The 26,580-nt window shown below is 43.4% G+C and overlaps 1 protein-coding gene across 1 annotated transcript in view; it reads right to left on the reverse strand.

Moving 5' to 3' along the window:
• The window catches only part of MYO16 (myosin XVI), a 2,821,299-nt gene that overhangs the window by 1,597,338 nt on the left and 1,197,381 nt on the right, over nt 1-26,580 (reverse strand). Inside the window, exon 14 of the mRNA XM_086934162.1 lies at nt 17,830-17,929. Coding sequence (XP_086790288.1) covers nt 17,830-17,929 — 100 coding nt within the window. The remainder of the gene's footprint in view (nt 1-17,829; nt 17,930-26,580) is intronic.

The raw sequence follows: 26,580 nt of genomic DNA on the forward strand, positions 1-26,580 counted from the left end.
CCTACTGGAAGAGCAGATATTCTTATGTTTCTTTATAGAGAGAGCCCATCGGGCATTGGCGAGGAAGCCCCCCATGGACTGCCGCACTGAAAGATATTAGCCCACCTGTTGAACTATTGGGACAGGGATGTGGTAGTACGTGTAGCCAAGACACTGGGGACTCTTATGATTGACTCCCTGGGGATCCTGATTTTACCAGACTAACCAGACTTGTTCAAAAACAGTGGAGGTCATTTGAACAGGTGAAGCAGAAACTGAGGGAAATGGGAGTCTAAAATATGTTGCTTTACCCAGCCAAGCTTCAGGTTATATTTAAAGGGAAATAACTTTTTATAAAGTGCATACGATACCGAAGGTGTCAGAGCGCTTTACAATTGAACCAGTTACATTACATTACATGAGGACTTCAGAGTACATGATGTACGTAAAAGATACAAACAGAAAAAAACTCTGAATTCACATAAGAATGGTAGTAAGTACAAATGTCTACTACAGATACTAGTGGTTAGAGTTACATATATATATACAAGATGCAAAATCACTCAAGCTTACATTTTAAGAAAAGTTGAAGCGATTAGGGTTGGACAAATATATATTACATATGTACACAGCATGATCTTCTCGCCATTGCTGAGGTTCTAGCGGTCTTGGTCAGACAGACCTTCAGAGTGCTGCTGCACTCATGAGTGGTGTTCTTGGGCATGGAGGGATTCCAGAGTTGGTGCTGGCTGTAGGGTTAGAAGGCCATGTGGTGATGGGTGAAGGCGTTGTGCTGGATCACGGAACGTCCAAGTGGGCTCTCACAATTCCCCCAAGGACCATCTGGATGATGATCGCTGGGCTAAGGAAGCACCCAGGTGAGGGCACTAACCTCCTCTTTACAAATGGGCTCTCCTCTGGTTTCTCCCTTAAGCCACCTGCGATAAGGTGAGGCCTCCGTCATCAAAAAGCTGCTCTCTGGGGCATCTCCACTCCCACGTGTTCCTTCATTGCTGCCATGCTGCCTATGGGGCCTCCATAGTTCACCACCAGAGCAACTGCTGCAAGGCCCAGGGTTCAGGTCTCATCTGCCAACAGGCACTCAGTATCACCGGGAACTGTTTGTTCATCTATCCGTCGTTTCCCCCGTCTGCCATCTTGGGGATCACAAGTTGTGCCGCAAACTGTGTCCACCATCTGCCCAGGCCGCCTCAGTTCACTCAAATCACCTGGGCATGGAGTAGGAGTGGGTAGAGGAAAGAAACCAAATCATAAACAATGACTTCCCTGAAAGGGAACCCCATCCTTGGAGACTTGGGATGGTAAAATGAAGGAGCAGCAGAAACGCACTGTCAGTGGCCCCCAAACTGGGTCGAGAAGGAGAAGGCATGCCTCAGCCTGGAAAACTAAGAGGGACTCCAAAGAGTATAGAGAACCCAAATTAAACATCAGGGAGGAGGAATCAGACAGGGAGAGGGAAGAAAAACCGGAATTCGAAACATGACCCTAATGACTGACCAGCTACAATGAAACAGTGATAGAAGGGGTGCCCTGAAAACTGGTGAACTTTAACAGTAGGGAAGTTCAGGGAGGGATTGAAGGGCTGGCACAGAGAGATGTGGTTACATATGAAGAGGGGTTGGAGGGACAACAGACCTTTCCACAGCTAGGAATGTGGGTGGTTTTGAGGTCACCCACAGAGAAAGTTGGGTGGTAGCTGGGACACAAGAGGGATTAGTTGCAGGGGGATGTTATAGGCACCACGTACAGACGGTAAGAAAGAGAGAGACTGGAAGCACCCAGACAACTCTGAGCTTGATCATATATACTTTTTATATATCTACTCTTAATCGATCAAAGTAATAATATGTGTGTCTGATAGCACAATGTCCTAATGTTTAGTAACTGTCTAATGTACAATGTACTGCAGAATCTACTGTTAGTCCTCTACGTTTTCTACGTATATACTTTTCATTTTTACTTCTATTTTTACAAACTGACAAATTTGTTTTGTGTTGACTACCTCATCCATTGTTATTCTTCTATTATAAAGCACTCTGATACCCTCGTGGGCCACGTTCGCGCTATATAAAACTCTATAAATAAATAAATGCCTTAAATGACCAGACACAGCGTATATCTGGAGGATCAATTAAAGATCCTGTCATAAAACTTAACGGTTGGAATGCAAAATTAAAAGGGAAATAGTGGCACAGTATCTCTGGTGACACTCCTTAGATATGAGGTTCTTGTAAGAGACCCACCTCCTGTGGAACAACTGCAAATGACTCCAGATGGGCAGGCACATCTTGATGGCGTATGCAGTATACAAAGGGAGATCACATGGAGTCAATGTGTACAAGGCTTTTTCACTGTTCATATACTAGCTTATCAAGAACTGTTACAGCACGGTCTATACTTAGTTCCATGACATCTTGTTGCAAGAGTGAGGCACAATACTGTGGTGCGCTCCATCATAATTTTCATTCCACTGCTTATTTACGCATTGAGAAAGTTTCTCTGACGAAAGACGTGTCTGAATTGACATAAAGAATGTACGACATTGTGTAAGAAATAAACCACACGGAAGTCAATCACAACTTCGTCTCACCACTTCATTGCACAGACTTTTATTATCGTGGACTTCCCTGAGTGCTTCGGTATTGTTTTTGAACAATTATACACTGAACGGGCATCTCGTGTTCCTGATTTTGCACTGCAGGTGGCAGGGTGTCCATACCAAGGGAGCACCAACTCTTACTGTATTGCTCGATTTTTACATTTGAATTCCCGGAGACTCTTGTACAAGATTTGAATGTGCAGACATTCTTTACATTGCCACCTATCATGTGTGTATCATGTTCCACTCTCCTGCTTGAGCAGTCTTGTACCCTAAGTCAATTGTATAACATACAAAAACATGTTGCCAAGCTGGATGGGGGTTAAATCTGCCAGTCTAGAAAATGGTGGCTGCTGAAAGCTCGCAGCTTGGGGTAGAAGGTTCTGTGAAAGCAGGTGAAGAGTATTCCATTAGCTGTGGGCAATTCATCATAATACGGCATTTTATAGAGCGCGAACAGCTACCTCGCAAGGAGGTGTCCCGGCGTGTCATTATTATAACCATTGATGCCTGCGGTAAATATGATCCCAATTCAGCTATCAAGCACATTAACAGTTGCAGTCAACACTGCATAGGATTTATTAACTGCCCATCAAACAAAGGCTAATGCAAGAAATAATGGCTGCACGAGCCAACCCAAGGTTCACTATCTTGCTGTACTCCTTTTTGTGTTTTAAGTTTGAAGAACTCATGACATAAGCTCTTGGAGAAGACAACTAAAGCTGTTGTGGCAAGATGTTGCATCACAGGGTCCCTGAATCAAAATTGTCAAACATAAATCCTGTGGATCCATGTTTGGTCCTCATGGTTCCCAGAAGTCTTGATCATAAAAATCGTGGATTGATTCAGCTCCTTCAAGATTCATAGATATTTTAAAATGATTGATAACCCTGTGCCAAATGAGAGATGCAGGATGGTAGACTCAGTGCTGGACGATAGAGGGGCTTCAAGACAGAGGAAAGGGATAGCCACACTATGCACCCTAGTTTTTCTGTAGGTGCTATGGACAGAGGGGCTAGATGTGGTCTCCTGGCCAAAGCCAGGGCCTATAATGCAGTTACTGGAAAAACAGAGTGAAGGGAAGGCCGACACCAAAGGCAATTCTCTTTGGGCTCATACTTTAGAAAGAGGCCAATGTATAATATTGATACATTTAGAATGTTCTCTAAAAAAACAAATCTTATAATTCTATAATCAGAAAGGAAAATAAGATTGCTACAAAAACACAGAAATTACCTCGAACCCTTCCTTTGAGGGAAGGTGTGCTTACATTTTTTTTTAAATGTCACTGTTGTGGTGAGCAATGCAACCATAACTCCCCCTCTTGATAGTGATGCACTTGCACATAAACTAAAAAAGAACATTTGAAATGAAAGGATATTGTGGCTCCTTTAGCAAAATTATATTGAATATGAACCATGCCAAAATATTGTTACATGTGCTTTTAAGCCCAGTTGTCGTGTAGGTCCCATAATTCGTAGGACCTGCGCTTCTGTGGACGACATAACCTTTGGAAGAGGTGCCTAGATTGATTCCAAGCACCCCATATGATATGTTGATGTTGTAAATAGGTTGGTGATAGATGACAGGAAACTTCTAGTTGATTACATGTAGATTTATTGTAGGACACAGCGGAGTAAAAAAACCTCACCAGCTGACCAGACCATCAACTGACACTGGTAGAACACTCTGGTACAGATTAGAACACTAACAGGTATTCTGGGAAGTAAAAGAGGTAAGAACACTTAGGAAGGGCTAAAGACTACAGTCAGCGATATTACAAGAATAATAAATATACAGCACATCTTCCTTCTTTACAAAAAGAAATGAAAAACAGAAAATAAAGCTTAAAGTATGGGAAACAGCAACAATAAAATTAAAGACAGAAAGAAGGTCTAAGACGACTTGAACAAATTTAAAATCAAGAAGGCAAAAGAGCATTTTGGGGCAAAGAGTGTAAAAGTGAAGTGTGAGGTGAAACACAACACTCAAAACAACTAATAGGCATCACCACTACCTATTCCCCTTAGGTAGACCAAACAAGAAAGGTAGTCCACTCCCTCCAACCCACCCTTGACCAGCAAGACAGGAAGAAACAGTCCATTCCATCAAATCTGTTTCCGTCCACCAACACTATACGTTCTGAGTTGGAGATGGACAGTTCAACACACGCCTTCGTGCTTTGTAGGTACCATATTCTTAGATAAGCTTTGAAGATTCCCAAGATAGGTACTCCTGAAGATTACTGAGTGCAGTGTAACAAGCGATGTTAAGAGAATAATTTTTCATTGATGAATACATAGTCCTAGAAGTGACTAGCTTAGACGCAATCTGGACCACTGTGCATCCTCTGTGTTGATCTTGAAACCTTTGTCCCAAATTCAGGCTTTCCGACTTAGCCTCCGTTGTGGACATACTGTCCAAACGCTGACCTGGGACCTTTGTCCGCACTGCGGACTTACCGTCCAGACTCTCACCTGGGACCTTTGTCCCCGTTGTGGACTTACTGTCCAGACTCTCACCTGGGACCTTTGTCCCCATTGTGGACATACTGTCTAGAGTCTCCCCTGGGACCTATGTTCCCGTTGTGGACTTACTGTCCATGCGCTCAAACTTTGTACTGAGACATTCCGCTCCTTGTTTTTGTCTCTTGACCATTGTCCATATTTTGTCTTTTGGAATAACCTTTGTACAGTCCTGTATCTTTACCTTTGTCCTCCCGCTTCTTCGGCCCACTTATGGACTAGTTTTGCCCTGCTCTTAGGCTTTCTGAAGATGACAAATGCAGTTCCGAGTCACAGATGCGCCACATTTACTTACTGCAGGTACTGTGCACCGTATGTTATTGGACTCAATCCTAGGTCCTTAGGCACGTTTCCGAGCTCCTAGCCAAGAATTCTGCTCTTATTTTTCTTAGAATTGTCATATAGTGAAGAGCTAATTTTATTTACCGGTTGTTCTAAACAGCATAGGCCTAGTGATCAAAATAGTTGCTTCACAATACACAGTTTAATTTCTTATGTATGTTTACTGACACGTTTCTTAGTTGGCCTAGAGACCAGCTATCTCACAGTGTCACCGTAAGCCCCCATAACCTTACCAGGGAGTGAATGGTTTCTAGCAACCACTAAACATGACAACCCTGACACCTCAGGACCTATGGTAGCAGGTCAAAACCTTTCTATTCATTCACTCCTGCACCCTCGTGCTCAGAGAACTCGACGGAGAATACACAATGGGACATTTTCAATATATTTCTGAACCAACATAATTCTTGTATAAAAGTCCTGCGATAGTCAGTAGACAGAAGCACTCCAAATAGATTCAATGTACAGCAGGTAACAATTTTTTTTTTTACATGTAAGATTTATGAGCCAGGCAAATGAGATTCAGAACATGATGGTATGCCCAGGTCCATTAGCTGAGTACTGAAAAATAACCCCTAACAAAAATAAAATCCACATACCAGCAGGATTTTAACATCTTTATTAACATTATCTCACACTGAAATAATATAAGCTCACATTTCTAATGAATCAGTATTACTTTATCACAATCACAGGGCCTGATTAACAAAGGTAAACGTACGGGGCAGAGGACTGTGCATAAAAAGATAGGACAGACCTTTTTTTTTTATGTGCGGAGTTCTCCACCCCAACTGCAGAGTTTCAGCCTTCATAAACTTACCATTAAATTGCAGTTTTTGTGAATACTGAAAAAGCTTAAAGTTACACAAATGTGTACATTTACCTTTGTGAATCAGGCTCACAGTGTTTAATAAGTAGGTTGCTCAGCCCTATCTTGCGGTGCCTTGTTTTTGGCTTTGTTTGTGGACCCCGGTAGTGCCATGCAAAAAGCAACGATCAAGAGCTTTTATGGTAAAAACTGCAAAGTGGGTCCTAAAACGATTTATGTTCAAGTAGACACCAAATTCCACATAGTGTGTGCCAATGACACACGTGAAGGGTTGAGGACATCAAATGCAAACACTCTGTGGTTAAGTGACATCATTTTCAGCTGTTACTTTCCAAAAACTGTCCCATCAGAAGGGAATCAAAGACCCGATTTACTAATCCTGATTTAAATCAAAATGGTGCATTTTGTACAAGGCTGGTTTGTTAATGAAACTGCAAATTGTGATGCAGCCTATATAATGATAGGATGAATCACAAATTATATATTTGCAAAGTTTGCACAACAATAAGCCTAATGAATATTAATAAGACAATTTACAGTTTATAATCCCCTCTGATTGACTGCAAATGCATTTGCATTCCCAAACAAGAATTCTTTCATTAAAAAGAACAGGTGTAAAAATATATATTTCCCATCTGGGATGTAAGGGGTTGCTGGCAATGCTACTGTGGACAACTGACTCCTTCCCAGAGGGATTTAGTTATCACCCCAACTTAAGGGTCCATAAGTGATGGATAGTTTGCTCCTGCAATTTCAGTCTCAAACCATTCAACTGTGAATTCCGAATAGGTGGGGTAGTCCCTTTTTAGTCCCATTCTTAGTTGTGATTCATAATGGATCACAAAAACCTTTTTACATGTTTGATAGACTTTTCTCATGAAAGATATTTGATCATTATAAAAGTATTTTTGCATGTGGAACCCCTACGTTTCTGAGGAGCTTGGGCTTTGCGAAGTTTAAACACACAAAAGGTGATGGGAGGTATGCTAGCAAATAGTCTAAATCACTGGCATTCGTTTTAAGTAGCAAACAAGCAAATCCATTGTTTTTAGACAATTGTGGCACTCCATTCAGAGGCCTATCATAGGCAAATCAGTACTGCCCGTGATCCTAATGGAAACAGTCCATCAGAAACTGGCAAATAGGCCGCCATTCAAAAGGGAATGCAAGCAACTCCAGACTAGTTCTGGTCTTATTAGGTCTCGTCTGTGAGATTCAGCTTAGATCCTACCTAGCAGAGTGAGCAAGAGTCCCATGTCTAGGCATGTGTTTGGCTAGTTAGTGTTGTATATCAAACACATACAATGTGATGAAAGTAATGCTTGTGAATAGTCTAAACCACTGGCAATTGCTCTAGGGAGCATTCCAACTCATCATTTTTCACCCTCTGTGTCACCCTACACAGAGGCCTACATTATGCAAATCAATACTGACCGTTCTTCTCATGGAAACATCCATCCCAAACTTCAAAAGTGGACCTCTTACCTCAAAATAACCTTGTATGTAAGCCCCAAATGTAAAAAATGGTGAATGTGTTGACAATTGTGTTTTTTAACGAGGTCTTGAGGTATGAATATAGATTAAAACACAGGTTTTACTTCGGTATTAGGAATAGATTAATCTCACTGAAATGAATAAGTACATAATTATTGAAAGGAAAGTACATCAACAATAGTCCGCTTAGAACTATATATAGAGATATGTATTAAAATCGTTTTTTGTAATCTTTGTTTCTGAAAAATTATTTGGTGCATTTTTACAGGACTATGATTATATAGATCTAGGTTATTCTGTATATATGTACTCATGCACACTAAGCTGCCCCCTTATAATTGGGCAGCTAATAATAGTCAAACCCCTAATAAACTAGCTACTCAATTGTCCATACGTTGATATATCATAAAAGAAGCTTATCTTGAGAGGCACAATTCACAATGAAGATTATAGATGGTCAGTTTATTTCTATTCCTTCTTCTGCTTCCACAGTAAATTACAAAGTCAAACAATTGATAGCTGACATTTTTCATCCCGTAAAAATTAGACTTTAAAGAAACTTTTCGGGAATTATGGGTTTCTTGGCAGGGACGTATTTTGAGCCCCCCTTTTTTTTATTTAATTCATGAAATTGTAAGAATGGACATAATTATTTGTAGGGGTATGCCTATATGTCCATGTTTCGTTTTGCTGGCTATTGGGCTGTGCATGCTGTGGCATTTCCAGACAGTATCACAGCACAAGTGTTCCCCTAAAAATATTCTGTACATTGACTTCACCTAACTGGCTCAGTTAACTCTTCATTAATGCCATGGTAGGTTGCCACAGGAACTGTACTAGTGATGTTGATGTTTGTAGGTACAACACCCACATATATGACCGAAGTGTACTGCTCCAGAGATCACCATTCGGCTCTGACTGCAATGAACTTTAAAGTCCTGTAGTGACATTAACCAAGGAAATGTGTTTTGCCATGTTGGAAACCTTATTGTATATATTAACTAAGTCACCCCTATCTGTGCCTGGGTTGGCACACAAGCATTAGTGAGTAATATATGAAAATGGAACATGCTACAGATTAAGGAAAAGTATGTTCACATACCTAACCAATTCAGAAAATGTGTAGGTAAAGCTACATTTTCTATGAAAAGACCTTATTGTTAAAACCTAATTCAGTGTTGAAAGTGATATGTTTAGTAGAAAAGCTGCTCTTGAAACCTGTAGAATGGACTGCCTCAAACCAAACTGATTTTAGAACCAGTTTGTCAGTAGCTTAGCCCAGGGACTGGAATATATGTACCTGACTGGCTAGTATTGACTGGCCTCCTAGAATAAAATGAGTTTGCCATGGAAGGTAGGGGTAATGTCAACAATGAACACTTACTAGGTATTCGTCATCTACTGAAGCCAAGGCAGGAACAGATGCCAGCACAAAGAGCAGCCTTAATACCTATTGCTTTTGAAGTGAAGAGCAAACATGGAAGGCGTTAGGAGGACAGTCTCAGGAACTGAAACAACTTATGGCCAGGACAACACTGCCTCTTTTCTCGATCCGGCACTGGGCGAAGTGAGTATATCTCATTTTCATATGAGAGTGACTTAGAAGTAAGGACAGGGTTCCTGCAGTTAGAGGAAGTGATGTAAACACGTAAGGCCTGACTCAATTTTAAGTAGACAGTGACTCAATTTTCTGTATTTTTGCAGAATCGTCAGCACGTCTGCCTTTGGTGTAGCTGTTGTCGGTCCTTATCTTTCCAAGAACTGTGAAAGTGTCAAGTCATTTAAATATAGACATCAGCAAAACACTTGATGCACCATCAGACTGGAGCATGTGGCATTTCATCTCGATTTCAGGGTCAAACATGAACAATAGCCGAAACAATGAAGACTGAGTGGTCATATATTTTTTGTAAACTGAGTTTCTGGCTTAGCTCTACAATGTTTGCTTTCACACCCACAGGTCACACGAGTGAACTTAGTTCAATGCATCAACGTTTGAATGGGAGAGACTTGTTTTTGTGGCTCTGCGGAACCCCACCCGATACATAGTTAAGGTGACGTTAATGCTTTTGGGTTACTTACAGTCCCTAAGCTGGGATCCAGGAACACCATTGAGATCAGAAACAAACCTTTTTTGTTCTCTCCAATCACAGGCACACAAGATGCGCTAAGACAAAGACACTTAAAATAAGAAGCATGTTTATTTCAACAGGTGTACCCTGTTGCTCAATACAGAGAATATGATTAAAACAGCACAAATGCACATTGAAAACAACAAGAATAAAAAGAACTTTTAAACCATGGTTAAAATGTTATTTAAAACCTTACACCCTAAACCCTAATTCTAGGCACTACGCTATGAGAACATGGTCTTTCATCCCAGATTATCATGAGCAAGATACTGCCAGAGACTATCCTGCCCGTCAGAGATGCTGCTACTGAAATTTAGTATCCAGTTCTTGTAGGAGCTGAAGCTGATGTGGCGCATGTTTTCCATGCGCAGGAAACATGGCCTCCTTGAATCCTGATCATTATAGCATTCTGCTACGACCAGGTATGCAGTGTGCTCATTCTACCTATGAAATTATATATGCAAGTGATATTGCTCTCATTGCGTAGCGCATAAATGTAGGCTTTAAGTTGTTAGGTTTTCAGATTACATTTTAACCATGGTAGGAATGAACGTTTTATTCTTTTTGTTCGCAATATTCAATGATACAGTTTTAATCATATTCTGTGTGGTTATTTTAGATGAGCTGAGCAACAGGGGACACCGGTTACCTCTTACAGGAAATAAGGGAGCACCTATTGCCATAGGTTACTCAAGCTTGACTTTTAAAAGAATATTCCCCATTCTGTTTTTCAATTCTTTGATTTAATTTAATTTGACTCCATTCATATGGCGGCCCCCATTGTGATAGTTGCCAATTACGGGGAAACAGTTACTCTGCATCTCAGTCTTCGAGGTGTCCCTGATATAGGTGGGGGATCGACAGTTACATTTGTAATAATTCCTTTTATGGCATATGAATTTTAGACATTGTACTCATAGATGGAGTTTGAGACTACAGAGGCTGCCTCTGGGCAGTTTTCGGCTTATAAGGCTTCATGCACCACTGCTTGCAAATTATAGGGGTTACCAAGATCTGAAAATCTCTTCAACTCACTTGGAGCACCAGAATTTACTTGCTGGCCAGTTGCAAGACATGCACAGGAATGTTAGTCTGGGACCCCTTTGCAGTCCTGGCTGACCACATGGCTGTTCCTTGTCCTGATAGATTAGCTCTTTGTCAGACCTAGCCCTTTTTTCAAAGTTAATCCCAAATATTTTGTCCTGTTTCTCCTATTTCTCTGACCCTCTTTTTGTTGGCTTTAGGTCTGTGGGCACTTTACTACTGCTAATCAATGCTAAAGTGTAGGTGTTCTCTCTAAACATGGTATGATTGTTTCATATCTGTTTGGCATATTTAATAAAAATGTAAGTCCCTTGTACAGTGGTATCCCATATGCCCAGGGTCTGTACATTCAATCCTACTAGTAGGCCTGTAGAGCAGATTGTCACCCCTAATGAAGGCTCTATGTAGCCCTATGGGCAGGGTGCTGTGTAAGTAAAAGGTAGAATATGTGCTTTAATTGTGTAACATTTCCTGCTAGAGACAAACAGCCAATTTTCTTTTTACCACCACTATGAGGCCTACTCCTCTCATAATTTAGCATTGGGAATTCCCTTATATATGTTCAAGCAGTAATTCCTGATCTGAAAGGAATAGAGCTGTCATGTTTGGTATGTTTAGAGAGTTATTGATAAATCATGCTTACTGGTGTAGGTGGATTTTCTATTACTATTTTTGAAATGCCCGTTTAGAAAGCGGGCACTCAATGTGTTTTGCCACCTGACTCCATTCCACATCTGGGCCTGGTTGACAGCTACATCTTATGCATACTTTCCAGACAGCCATCACACAGGAGGGACTGGGTGCATCGGCATACTGATAGCCTTCCTCAGCAAGGAGAAAGGGAGGCGGGACGCAGTTACATTAGTGTAGGTCATGCCCTGCCCTCACACAAATGGCTTGTTTACCCCCTACTTTATGTCTGGAGCCAGGGCTGAGTTGAAAGGTGGTGTTGGCACTTCCAAGGTTTCTTTTGCAGTCACCTCAACAGCAATGACATCTTGAGTATAAATGCAGGGGCTCAGACCCCACATCTTTAAACACTGCATGGATTTGTAACCAGTCCCTGCTGGTTGCACACTCCCAGAAGGAATTGCTGTGCATCCAGAAAGAGCCGCTATTTGAACCACCTGCTTTGCTGTGCTGGTCTGCTGCCTACCGATTGCCGTACTGCAGAAGGGACTACCACTTGCAAACTGCCTTTATGTGCTGGTCTGCTGCCTGCCTACTTGCTCTGTGTGCCCCAGTATTCTCCAAGGGCTTGTTGACTTGCCCCCTGTTGAGTCTCAGATCACAAAAGACTGAAGCGCTGATACTTTTTTACCATTATCATGCCATTACACTGACATTGCAAAGCTGCACAGCAATCCCTGCCTGTTTCCCCAGTGTATATTGGAGCATCCCTGGAGTATTGAGGGCTCGTGGGCATCCTTGGGAACTGGCTCTGACTCACGTTGGCTAATCAGTGTGCTTCGACTCACTGAGTGCTCCATGTCTTCCCCCCCACTGACTGTCTCTGTGGTGCATGGTTGGAGTGCGGTATATCCCTTGCGGTGTTCCAACGAGGGAATCCATACCTTCTCTCCCCCCCACAGCAGGATTGAGCCTCCCAGATGCCTGCATGATTGTGGAAGCTGCCCATTGGGGATTTCTTTGCTTTGAGCTCAGGAAGGCCATAGAGTCACTGCACGTTCATTGTTGCCATTTATAGGGGCAGGCCCAGCTTCAGAAGACTGTCCACCCGGCCCTCCCTTAGACCAGTGTGTCTGCATACATTCCCTAGCAGCTGTAAAGGTGAAGTGAGATCTGGGGGACCACACCAGTGCCCTGCCTTTGCAGGCGGCACTGCTTGCTCAGACAAAAGAGATGCAACTAGGCGGCCACAGAGGGCTCCAGGCTCACCTACACTGAGGAAACAGCACTATGTGGTTATTCTGCATGATACCCGATGAGGGTCACCCCACTATAATCTACTGTGCGTTTGCCAAGCCCCCATTGTAACATACCTTGCGGTCATTGGTTCTTCAACTGCACTGCGGGGTAAAACCTTGACGGAGGTCCCCGGTCGCAGAGAGGAATCCTGAGTGATGAGCTTGCTGTAAAAGTACCCAATTATAAGCTCAGGTGGTTTTTCTGCCTATTCAAGAAAGGGGCTCATAACTCGCATAACCTTTTGCTGTGCACTGCTTTCCCCGTCTCAAGGGGCCAGATTCCACTTGTACTCGTTGCCACACCAGCTTACCATATCAAGGGCAATAGGCCCGCAGATGCTCCTGCGACCTATCAATCTATGCTTTATTAATTCATACTATCCTTTATGATTTATCCAGTGATGTATAGAGATCCTCTTCTACCTGCCTTTCATGTACAGGATGTCTGGCGCATTTCGTTTTTAGACTTGCCTAATTCAAGGGAACCCCTTGAATGTTTGTCTGGATTACCGTATTTGGTGCAATACTAATGTGGGAGCGTCTGTGCTGATGGTTATGGTGAGACTTTGTGATTCCTGACTTACTAGTGACATATGGTGATTTCTGTGTTTTTTATAATTGAACCTGCTGCATGTCATGTCTTACGTGTGCACTAATGTTTTCATATATGAGTAAGGACTTTGGATTTGTAGTATTTATGGTTTATGTTATTTTGGTCTATGCGATATATACAATATACAACATAATTGTTATGTATTCCTGTGTGGAGTCTCTTTTGTGGTGCATTTATTGTGTTACTGGTGTGAGTGTGTTGTGCAAATGCTTTACACATTGCCTGTGGGGATAAGCCTGACTACTCTGTGAAGAAATCCCATTTCTAACACACATGCTGATGTTGTAGGGGCTTTACATGACACTGTCGCCTTATACAGGAAACTTGTACAGTTTGAATTGCATACTATGAAACTTAAACCTGCTTTCGAATGGGACAAGTAGTTCCTTTTCCAATGCAATCCATTAGTCCACAGAATTTTAATGCTATCATGGGAAAAGCTCCAGTGAAGCATGAAGAGATTACCTTCTGCATTGCTCACAAGACTAGTCAGTTAGAATCAATGTATCTATTTACAACACCCAAAAAACACATAGATTATGGTCTATGAGTCTCCCTCTAGGAATTGGCTCCGCCCGAAGAGCACTATAACAGGAAACATATTTGCATACATTTACACCAGCACACATTCAGTGGCAGCTCTCCCTGAGGTACAGAATGAGCACAGACCTGCAGCAGCTCAGGAGTTAGGAATGAAATTAATGGGGAACTTCTCTACAGTTTCTTTAATCATCCTGAGCAATATTAAAGAAGCAGCTTCAGTTCTGGATTTACGCCAAAGACTAGAAGCAGTTCTAGGTTATGAACAGGAACTACCAAAAAAATCACAGAGGTATACACCTCTGTAGGCTGTGATACTTTGGGTTCATGAGCCTCAAGCCACATTTAAAACCTAAAAGGGTCACTAAGCGTTCAGCTAAAGAGAAATCTTGATTAGAAGGCAAAAAGAAGAGAGGGGTGGAGAGCAAAGATGGACCAGATCTCCCATATCTTGGGAATCTAGTAGGGATGGTTATAATTTAAGTGACCACAATAACATGTGAAAAATGAAACAGTAGCAGTATTCGGATATCCGCTCTCCACATTCTTTTCAGGCCACTGACGTTAAATGAGCAGGAGGGGGCATCTGAGTACCGAAGAAAGGAAGAGTATAGCAAAAAAAGGTAGCAAACATAACAAGAATGATATATTAAACCCAGATCTGTGACTGGGGGTAAGTGGTTGAAAAGTTTCAGCACTCTGTCCATCATTTTGTTGTGTTTGCTATGTTCACCCTTAGTGGCCAAAGGTATGAACAGACATGGGTCCTGGGCCCACTGTGCCACTGGAATCAAGTTATCCTGGCTAATGAGGGGTGAAACCCCGAAACTGGTGTTAGGTTGCTTGTTTCCGGTCCAGGGAGGACCTGGCTTTGCAGTTCGGGCTGAACTGTTCCCATGAGGCACAGCGCCAAGACTGATTTGCATATGGCAAGGTCTAAACTGGGGTGGCATGGTGAGCAAAAGACTGATGGATTTAACCCAGATCTCTTGACTGGGGGTGAATGTTTTGATTTGTTCTGCATACTGTCTATCAATTGTGTGTCTTTTGCTTTCTCGCCCTATGTGCGCCAGGTATACCCAGATGTGGGTCCTGGGCTCACTGTGCCACTGGAATCAAGCTATCCTGGCTGATGAGGGGTGAAACCCCAAAACTGGTCCTAGGATGCTTGTTTCAGGTCCAGGGGGGACCTGGCTTGGCAGTTCGGGCTGGACTGTTCCCATGAGGCCCAGGGTCAAGACTGATTTGCATATGGCCAGGTCTCAACTGGGGTGGTATGGTGAGAAAAAGAATGATGGATTTAACCCAGATCTCTTTACTGGGGGTAAATATTTTGATTTGTTATGCATATCATCCATCAATTGTGTGTCTTTTGCTGGACTCAAGCAAACCTGGCTGATGAGGGGTGAAACTCCAATACCAGTCCCAGGATGTTTGTTTCCTATCCAGAGAAGACCTGGCCTGGCAGTTCGGGCTGGACTGTTCCCATTAGGGTCAAGCCTGATTTGCCAATGGCTGGGTCCAAACTGGGGTAACATAGTAAGCAAAAGAATGATGGAATAATCCTGGATCTGTAACTGGTGGTGAGTAGTTGAAAAGTTTCAGCACTCCTTCCATCATTCTACTGTGTTTGCCCTAAGTGGTCAAGGGTATGCTTGCTTGCTGTGCCACTGGAAGTTAGGAGTCCTAACTTTACTACTAATAAACTGAGAAAAATCCTAATTTTAAGACTTTCCGTATTCACAGAAGGTATTAAGTAGTCCTAAAGTTAGGACTCCTAACTTCTGTGAATACCGAAATGAGTAAGTGTCTTCTGTGAATACCAAAATGAGTAAGTACCTTCTGTGAATACGAAAATGGTAGTAAGTTTAGGATTTTGTCTTAAGTTAGTTCTGTGAATCGGGCCCTTACAAACTAATGCATGCTCCCTGCACCGAGGTAGGTGCAGTGTGCCGCTTCTTTGAGTGCAGTGGCTGTAAAGTTTCAGTCTGATTCTATTCTTTTTTTTAAAAAACAAGCTTTATTTGTCACGGTTCACATATACTGCATAGCTCTGCAACCCCGGAGACTGCTGCACATGTCCAGTACACAATTACAAATTACATTGACTTTTTATACTTAAAAAACTAACAAGAACACCCCTCTCCTCCCCCCGATTGCGCCCACGCCCCCCGGAAACATTTAACACTTCACTGGAACCACATACAAAGCCCATCATCCTCACGCCCGTCAACCTGTCAGATTAACCTCTTCCAACGGGGGATCTAAATCTAGTCCCCGGTAGTCTGCCCATCGTTTCCAAATCCTATAATGTTTACGGGGACACAGTCTGATTCTATTCTTCATACACAAACGTTTCCTTAATATGAGCCACATATTTCTCCTAAGCCTGGCCCGTTGAGTCTTACCACAACATATTCTATACAGATGGCTCAGCTCAACTAGAGGTAGGAACGAAGTACTCCAGAGCTTATGCAGTAATACAATGTGCAGTGAAAGATGGGGGATTTTGTCTGCAGTGCATTTATTTTAAAACCCTAGGTGACAGCACGGCACTACACACAGAACTTTATGCTCTATTACTTGCATTACAAAAGGCTAATCCATCCGTTTCCACACATGTAGTGTTGGATTCATCCTTCTGTGTGCAGAGATACAATGCTGATTTGCAGCAATGCTGAATGAATGGATTCAGAGACTCAAATGGAAAATAGATTAAAGATCAACAACTCTGGGTACGGTAGCTGTCTTACAAGATAAGCTTCCACGGATCCACGTGAGGCACACTTTGGGCCATCAGTGTGATAGATTTCATGCTAAAAGGAACTGTGAGTTTGACTCAGATGCCAAAGCTGCAATTCAGAGTATTAGAGTAGAAGCCTAACCAGATTTCAAACAAAGTTCGACACAGATATTTTAACAGCTGTACCTACCACCAAACAAGGCACAAAGGCTGCCACAGGCTTTCCTCCTAAATATTCCTACACCTTTAATTCAGACCACTCTTCTCTAGTCTCACTACAAGGAATGCGGGACAGGATACTACCTAATAGGCTGTGCAGATTAGATTTAATCAGGAAAGTTCGTAAAGGATTGACATCTGCCTGTGTTGGGGGTTAACGCGACCGTAGCCATACTACATCAATGCTACTGGTGAACTTGTTTATAGAAACAACAATAGATATGCTGTAGACTCAGGCATCTGACAGGCGAGCTATGCATTGCGTTACAAAGGTCCTACAATTGTGCATCATTGGCTATCAGATTTGAAGATGTTCTCTGTGTAAAATGTGTTAGAGGGAAAACTTCTGAATGCACTATTTAAAATCGTTGTATTTAGAGGGAATGAACATCAGCAACAATGCCACCAAATTACTGCATAGCTCAAGTCATCTCAGTAATGCATTGCCGTCACGTCACAATCCAAATACAATCTTCACATATGATGTTTTTTAAAAACCGTAGTATCAGCACAGCTGTCACTGAAAACAATATTCTACTGTGGGTTACTACAGCGCTATCCCTTCAATAAAGATTTATTTTTAATTTTTAATGTTTGTGCGCCATCTAGAGGGAATAAGTGAGAACTGTCTCATGAAAAGCCTTACCAATTAATCACATGCACGTCGTGCGTGGCTTTTGTATCCTCTTACCCACTTTAGTCTTATTTTCCTTCACGAGGTATTTTCGATATATTATAGTACTGCTCATAAAAAAAATAGTGTTGTGCTTATTACATTTTTTCTTTTCATAAACATATAAAGCAATATTGGATATCCTTACGTGCTTTATTTTGGATTCAAATGCGTTGGACCTCGATCGACATGCGAGGTGCTTCAATATATGCTTGCAGGCTTCAGTCTTTCCAGATCCACTTTCTCCACTGTGGGGAAAACAAAAACTTGTCAACGCTGTGGTTGTCGTACAGTATTCAATATACCCATAACCCACATTAGACTGGGATAAATAAGGCTTATTCATATATAGCAACAAGAAAACAGAACTATTGATCACAGAAAAAAAACAAAGGATGATCTCATGGGGTTACACAGCCGTGGGATATTGCAAGGGGTCTTAAACTTGCAAAGGCGCTGTACTGACCCTCGCTCTAGTTAGAGATGTGTGCATCAACTCTGCGTGTAGCACAACCAGAAGCCTCAGCACAATGACTCAATGTCCTGCAGAAAATGTGCAACTGCAGCTACCTGATCGATTTTGAAATCTATGGCCTAGATTTACTAAGCCTTTGTGTCTGCCCTTGCGTCACGCAAGGTTACCTGGGGCAATCGAAAAGGGTTATTTGGAATTTACAGAAGCACGCTAGGCCTGATTTGCATTGCTTTGCAAAGAAATGTAACATAACACAGCTACTTGTGCTTGGTTACTTTACATTTCAATTTGGGAGGTGTTCCATGGGTGGAGCATAGATGTTACCATGCACCCAATGAAATGAAATGCAATGAAATGAAAATTATATATATATATAGCGCATAGACAACCCTGAGGCCTCGCAGCACCTATGAATTTTGGTGCATTCACAGATTCACTAAAGATAATAAACCTGGAAATGTGTCAAAATGTTACGCCTTCCCTAGTGAGCTGTAACAAGGAGAATTAGCTTTATTTTGCAGCCTTATTTCCTCTTTCCACATGTTCTGCATTATGCAGCACACACAGAAAGAGGAACATGCCTCTAAGGATTGTAGTGCAGGCAACCTTGCATTATGGTGCAAAGGGGAATGTGTTGACGCTTGGCCGCACAGTGTACGCTAGAGCAAGGGGAGATAGAAATGCTCCATACCTTTGTAAATATAGAGAATTTCCGGTCCCTTCCTCTCATGCAATGCTGGGCAATAACTTTGTTTGCTGTCCTACATTGTTTGAAAGATTAGTAAATGTGCCCCTGTATTTTTACACCCTAGTAACTTACTGGTGATTTTGACACTTTCAGGACTGTCTCCTTTAATGAGAAGGGGTGATTACCTACATTACACCGAAGCCAAGCCTTCCTCATCTCAGTCCTTACTCCAAGTACAAGATTTAACAGGCATTGGCAAAGCCAGTCTAGTAAGCCTTGCTTTTTCTTTGTGATCTATGTGTACTTTGCATGGGTGAAACTCTAGCCTGGCTAACAGGAACATACAAATATCGTGCAGACACTTAAGAGCTTATTTAGAGTTTGACATTGTTAGACCTGGCATCACTGGCATGGCTTTCCCCCTAACATTTTGCCTTCAACCCTCCTGTTTTGCTGACTTAGTTTTTGCTGGCTTTACCACTCTGTGCACTTTACGACTGCTAACCAGTGCTAAAGTGCTTGGGCTCTCTCCTTCTCCTCAAAACATGCTGAATTTGGATTATATCGAGATGGCATATTTAATTTACTTGTAAGTTCCTAGTAAAGTGGCGCCACCTGTGCCCGGACCTGTACATTAAATGCTACTAGGGGGTCTCCTGCACTGAGTGTGCCACCCACCTAAGTACCACTTTAAGCATGTCTCAGGTCTGCCATTGCAGCCTGTGCGTGCAGGTTTAAACTATCAGTACAACCATGCTTTGCCAGGCCCAAACCTTCTTTTTTAATACATATAAGTAAGCCCTAGGGTAGGCTCTGGCCAGGCCAGAAGGCAGGGTGCAGTGTATTTAAAAAGTTGGATACAAACATTTAGTTTTACATGTCCTAGTAGTGAAAAATTCTTAAATTCGGATTTCATCACTGCAAGGCTTACCTCCCCCATTTGATACTATTGGAGTTACCTTATTACAGTTAATATGTGAACATTTCCAAATGAGAGCAAGTAATCACTTAATGTTTGGTGTTTTTGGAATTCTAGTGAGAACATCCTCTTCCAATTTTACATTACAATTTTGTAAATGATACGTTTAGAATGTTGTTTTTTCCTTTCTTTGCCATTTAGGGGCATATTTATGGGAATGTGGCACAGCGCAGCAAGTCACATCACTGGGCTGCACCACATCACAGGGAAAGGGCAGCAATGCGCTGTATGTAAAAGAATAAGGCGCGTTCCTGTCCTTATCCCTGCTCTGGGGCAATTTTAGCTAACTAGCGCCAATGCAGGCACCCTTGCAACATGGTGCAAGGCTGCCTTTGTTGAATGCAGGATTATTTTTGTGTCGAAAGTGGCACCTTTCTGGACAAAAACAATTCTAAGAGACAAATTCCACTTTCTATGTGTGCTGCAGAATGCAGCACACATAGAAAGAGGAAGTAACAATAGAAATAAAGATATGTCTCCTTGTTACACCGCCCCTGTGAAGGCGTATACTTTTGGTGAATTTCCAGGTTTATCAGTTGTGGTAAATACGCAAATGCTTTAAAAACCATGGGTGTTGCGTAGGAACACGCACCCAACACCCATGGAGCAAATCCCTGGTGCAGAAAAAGGCAAATCAGCAATTTACGCTGCATTGCTTAGCTTTTGAATTATGAAGCCAATAAGGGCGAAGAAAGGTGACCTTGCATGGCTTCATAAATGTCATTTTTGAGTTGCGTAGTTCTTACACCACATTGAATGTTGCAAGAGTAACGCAACAACGCTCCTAAATAGGTGCTTTAGTGTCTGCATTCTGTCTCTGGGTCACATAACTGGGCGTAGATGACACTTGGGGTTTGTGTATTCCTCCTAGACGGTCACTCACAGTGGAAAGCTTAGGTGTGCCTATATTGGCCATCACTGGCAGGATGGGAGGATGGAGATGGGCACACCCTACTTAGACCTGAATAGGCAGTGTCCTGCCTCTACAGAAAAGGTTGTCTACCCCCTGTAGTGAGTCCGGAGCTAGGGCAAGGAAGGCAGGCAGCCTGTGGACTTCAAAGTGAAACCTCCAGAAGCTTCTCTCACTTCAAAGGAAGGCCCAGGTTAAAAGGTTAGGCCCACAACATCAACTCTTCAGCACACTACTGGACCTTTGCATACTCTGCCAGGAAGAAGGACTGCTGTGCTGCTAAAAGGATTGATACTCTGCTGGAACCCTTCTCTGAAGGACTGATGCCTTGCTATGCTCACCTGCTACCCTTTTCTGGGGTGAAAAGGACTGGACATGCATCTGATGAATCCAGGGCCACAGAGTGACTCCAAGGGCTAGTTGCCTGGCCTCTTGACTAAAACCTCAGAACAGAAGCATCCATCAATATTGAACTGAGCACCTGGACTCTGCCATCTGTGAGTCCTGCTCTGTCAAGTGGTGCTACCCCAGTCCTGGAATTTTGGAAGTGGGCCTTAATGTGCTTGGCCAGCCCATTTGTTGCTCCAGCAGAACTGATGCATCTTCTCTGCATCGCAGTACAATCCAGAGCAGAACCAAAACATCGCCCCTGCTGCAAGGGTTCTCCCAGCGAAAGGACTATGCATTGACTTTGCAGCCCGCATTGGAACTGCCGCTTTTCGAAGCTTCACCGTTGCAGGCCCTCGCATTGGGGAAGCATCCTTTACCCTGCATGCTTTACAACGCATGCCATTACACCACATTTTTTACAACGCAAAATCTTTTACAACGCAGGGCTTTACACCGCTAACTATTACAATGCATTTATTTATTTATTTATTTATTTGAAGCTTATAGAGCGCGCGGCTACCTCCGGCGGGGGTGTCCCGGCGCTAAGATTACAGGAATATCACCAGAGAGGGTTGCGTAGTTCAAATCCATCTGAAAAGAGAAATCAAGGGATGCAGGAGCTTTAATTAGCGTTTAGTAAACAGCCAGGTTTTTAATTTGCGTCGGAAGACTTGCTCAGATTCGATAAACCTAAGGTCAAGAGGTAGGCTGTTCCAGAGCTTGGCAGCTGTGACTGTGAAAGTTCTGCCGCCACTTCGGGTAAGCCTGAATCTGGGGACGTTCAGTAAGCGAAGGCTGTTAGATCTCAGATGTCGTACAGAAGATGATATTTTGAGTCGTTTGCTCAGATAGGCTGGGCCAGTTCCATGAATTGCCCGGAATGCAAGGATCAAGGTTTTGAAATCAATGCGTCGGGCTATGGGAAGCCAGTGTAGCTCATCCCGATATGCTCTGACCGAATTGCGGGCAGGGATATTTCCAATAAGCCTTGCTGCTGCGTTCTGAATGATTTGCAAACGGTCTATAAGATATTGGGGGGCGCCGGCATATAAGCTATTGGCATAATCAAGATGTGCTGTGATAAGTGCCTGGACAACCGTTTTGCGGGATGTCTGGGGGAGGTAGGGAAAAATCTTCCTGATCATACGCAGCTTATTAAAACAGGCCCCCGCAACTTTATTGACCTGGGCTTTACCGGACAGGGTGTTATCAAATATGAAGCCAAGGTTGCAGGCGGACTGCACTGGTGTGGGTGGAGGGTTCAGGACGGTAGGCCACCAAAGGGTTGCAGGAGGAGGCGATTTCTGGCTAAAAATGAGAACCTCAGTTTTGTCGGTGTTTAGGGCAAGGTGATTGGCAGCCATCCATGCGCAGATATTGCTAAGGCAGTTTCTGAAGTTGGTGAAAAGGGAGTCAGAATGGTCTCTGAATGAAAAAACGAGCTGAGTATCATCAGCATATGAGACCACCCTGACCCCCCATGACTCTACTACCTTGGCAAGCGGGGCCAAGTAAGCGTTAAACAATAATGGGCTTAAGGCGGAGCCCTGGGGCACACCGCACAAGAGGGGTTTGTCCTCTGATTCAAATGGGTGCATCAGCACCCTTTGAGACCGTCTGGACAGAAAAGATTTAGTCCATGCCAGGACTGTACCACCAATCCCCAACTGTTGTAAACAGGCTGTAAGTATGTTGTGGGACACAGTGTCAAATGCAGCGGATAGGTCGAGGAGGACCAACATGGCCTCCTCGCCCCTATCCACTGATTCCCTGATAATCTCGGAAACTTCCAGCAGCGCCGCCTCGGTGCTGTAGCCGGTTCTAAAACCGGACTGAGAATTGTGCAGCAGCTGATTTGTTTCAAGATACTGAGCCAGTTGTTTCTGGACCACTTTCTCCAGTACCTTGGCAGGTTTAAGCAGGAGCGAAATGGGTCGGTAGTTGCAAAATTGTGAGGGGTCAGCGTCGGGTTTTTTCAGAATAGGAAGTAGCCTAGCATGTTTCCACTCTGAGGGAAATTGACCGCGGGTCCAGGAAAAATTCCAGATAGAGAGGAGAGGTTTGATTAAAACAGGGGCGAGATTGCCCATTACTTTAGCAGGGACTGGGTCTAAAGGCGAGCCAGATTTGAATTTATACAGCAGCGACAGCGCTAAGTCAGGGGTTAGCTCACTAAAAGAGTTAAAAGAGCAGTGAGAGGGATATGAAACATCAGAATGGTGGTTAGGTGAGGCGCTGTCGAAGGAGGAAGAAAGTTTAATGATTTTATTCTGAAAAAAATCAGAAAGTCCGTTGCACAGGTCTTGAGTAGGAACGCATTGGGTTTTCATGGCAGGAGGATTCACAAAATCCTTCACGATGGTGAAGAGAGTTTTGGATTAGTTCTGCGCCTGATGAATGAGTTTTGAAAAATAAGCTCTCATCGAGGAACGTTTAAGTTTTTGGAATTTATTTAGGGCAGATTTATAGGCCAGTTTGGCCAAAGGGTCATAGTCCTGTCTCCATTTGCGTTCCATCTGTTTGCACTTGCTCTTTTCCTCACGAAGCAAAGGGGAAAACCAGGGAGCAGAGGGGCGAGATCTGGAGGAAGTCAATGGGACAAGAGGGGCAATGGAGTCCAGAGCAGAGGTAAGGGTCGAGTTATATCTTGCCGTTTCTTTGTCAAGATCTTCCAACTGATCAAATTGAAACTGAAGACGGGACTCCATGGCCTCACAAGTGACTTTGGTCCATTTGCGACCTCTGTCTCTGTTGAGGGAAGATGGGGGAGGAGGGGATGGAATAGTGATAGTAAATGGAAGAAGGAAATGATCTGACCAGGTAAGGGGGAGGGGGGGAAGGACAGAGATGCCAGGATGATTGGTGAAAATAAGATCAAGTGTGTGTCCTGCTTTGTGAGTGGGGCCTTTAACTAATTGGGACAAGGTAAGTCCTTGTAAAGTTTCCAGAAGGGGGGATGCTTGCGCACAAGACGGATTATCAATATGGAGATTGAAGTCTCCCAGCGCTGTAAAGTGGGAGTGCTTAAGTGAGAAGTCCCCAATAGAGTGCGTCAGGGCATTGAGAGAAGAGACGGTGGCTGCAGGGGGATTGTAGACCGGGATACCGGCAAAAATGATACTTGCAGAGTCTATGATCGTAAAGTGCATGGCTTCAATCAGGCCCGGATTGGGAATTTTTGAAATATTCAGTGTAAGGTGGGATTTCGCGATTACCGCGAGACCCCCCCGGGTTTGGAATTTTCTCGGTTAATGCCTAAAAGACGGTAGCCAGGGGGAGTGGCCAAGTTAATGTCCGGTTTGGACAAGTCTTTGATCCAAGTTTCTGTGAGGAATAATAGGTCCCATTTGTGAGTATCGAGCGATAGCCAGATATCGGAGGCGTGTGCAGGAAGAGATCTGCAATTAATTAAGGCTGCTTTTAAAGTAACCGGGGGCTGGCAATGAGCAATCATGGGCTGATGAGACGGTTTGATAACGCCAAAGTAACGCCAAAGTAACGCCCCAGTGGAGTTAGAATAGTAACTTGCACTGCAATGGGGATTGTGTTGTAATGGATTGCTACATCCTTTCTCCTGTCTTGGGGAGAGGATGTAGCCTAATGGTTAGGGCGGTGGACTTCAAATCTGGGGAACTGGGTTCGAGTCGCGGCAATGATGCTCAACATCCTGTGATTCTGGGCAAATCACTTAATCTCCCAGTGCCTAACAAAAATGAATGTGTCCTCATGTAATGCAACTGGTGCTCATGTAAAGCCCTCTGATACCTGATTTCGTCTCAAGTTCGCACTATAAAAACTTCGAGAAAAGAAATTAATAAAAAAAAATTAATAAAACAAAAAATAAAAGGGTCCATATTCCTAAAGGTTTGATGCCTGACTTTGTTGTGAAGGCTGACATTGACAAGTGGTTTTAAGCTTATGAGGTGGCTTTACATGTGCATAAGATCCCTAAGGAGGATTGAGGGACTAACCTCTGGAAGCATATCCATTGTGAGGGAGGGATGTTTTACTGATCCTAGAGAAGAGGGGCAGGATAAGCTATCCCCCCTGAAAGAAATCCTTGTAAGAAAGTATGGATTCACTCCTGACAGGTACAGGAAGAATATAAGGGCCAGACAAAAGCTGGCTCATCAGTCCTGGGTCGATTGTGTGTATTCTTTTACAAGGACAGTGAAGTAAAGAGTTATATGGGGCTATACAATTTGATTATAAGAGAGCACATGTTAATTTTTTGTTTTGCAGATCTCTGCCAACACCATATTGATTGTAAGTTCACTGACCCCAGGGAGCTAGCTAAAGAGGTGGACCACTGGCTCAACACCATGTCCACAAGAAGGTATCCGGGTGGGAATCACCACAGGGGTAGGCAGGTCCTCACCAGAACAAGGCAAATGCCTCTCATGTAAAAATAAGGAGTTCTCTAAAGGTCCCCAAACTAGTTCAAAGGGTAAGGAAACCCAATCCCTGCCTAAACAGAAAAAGAAGTGGTTCCCTGAGAATAAGTTTGCTGGTGAGGCACTTCCTAAGTGCTATGAGTGGCAACAGGATGGGCACAACAAGTGAGATGTCAAGTCTTTCAAATGGGCACAGGCTCCCACTGGTGAGCAGACACCAGGGATGGCAAGTGTAGTGCTTAAGGAGGAGATTTCCCCAGATTTTATGGGGATAGTGTAGCAGTTACTCTAGTGACCCTGGGTGACGGTGCAAAGAGTTCCCATGCCTGCTAACACTAAGAAACAGAGGCAGTGGGTCACCATCAATGGACAGAGGATGGAGGCTCTGAAAGACAGAAGGGCCAGCACAACAACTGTCAGATGTTATCTGGTGATTTCAAAGCAGGTAGTCCTTAATGCATTCCACCAGGTTATTGTAGCTGATAACCTTGAGAATCATTATCCCATAGCTCTGGTTCCCTTTGAGTAGGGGGGGGGTCTAAGATTCCTTGATGGTAGCTGTGAGTTCATCCTTGCCTGTGCATCGTCTGCTTGGCACACCATATGGAAAGGGGTGGGGCTCAGGTCACACCTAGAGTTGTTAGGATTGACTGTGTGGTTGTGAATGACCACACAGTCTAAAGCCACCCAAGAGGGTAGTCAGGAGGAACTGCAGCCTGGAAGAATGGCCCAGGTGCCTGCCATAAAGAGAAAGAGCAAATGCATGGGCAACCCACTACTGAAATTCACAAAGTCCGGCAGACACTGAGCCTGAGGCTGATGCCCCAGAACCTTTGGGGAATGACATTGGCACCCTGGGGAACCTACCTGAGCTGTTCAACTGACAGAAGGAAGGAGGTTTTATCAGGGAGGAGTTCTTCAAGAAGCAGATGGAGTGCCCTACTCTGGAGGGCCTATGGTGGCAGTCTGAGGCCCAGGCAGCAGGTAACACCTCTGGTGATCACCTTATCCACTATGAGAAAGGTCTTCTGTGTAGAAAGCCTAAGGTTCCTGAGTCTAGTGC

Source organism: Lissotriton vulgaris, chromosome 8 (genome assembly GCF_964263255.1).
Source record: "Lissotriton vulgaris chromosome 8, aLisVul1.2, whole genome shotgun sequence".
In the NCBI taxonomy this organism is placed as follows: Eukaryota; Metazoa; Chordata; class Amphibia; order Caudata; family Salamandridae; genus Lissotriton; species Lissotriton vulgaris.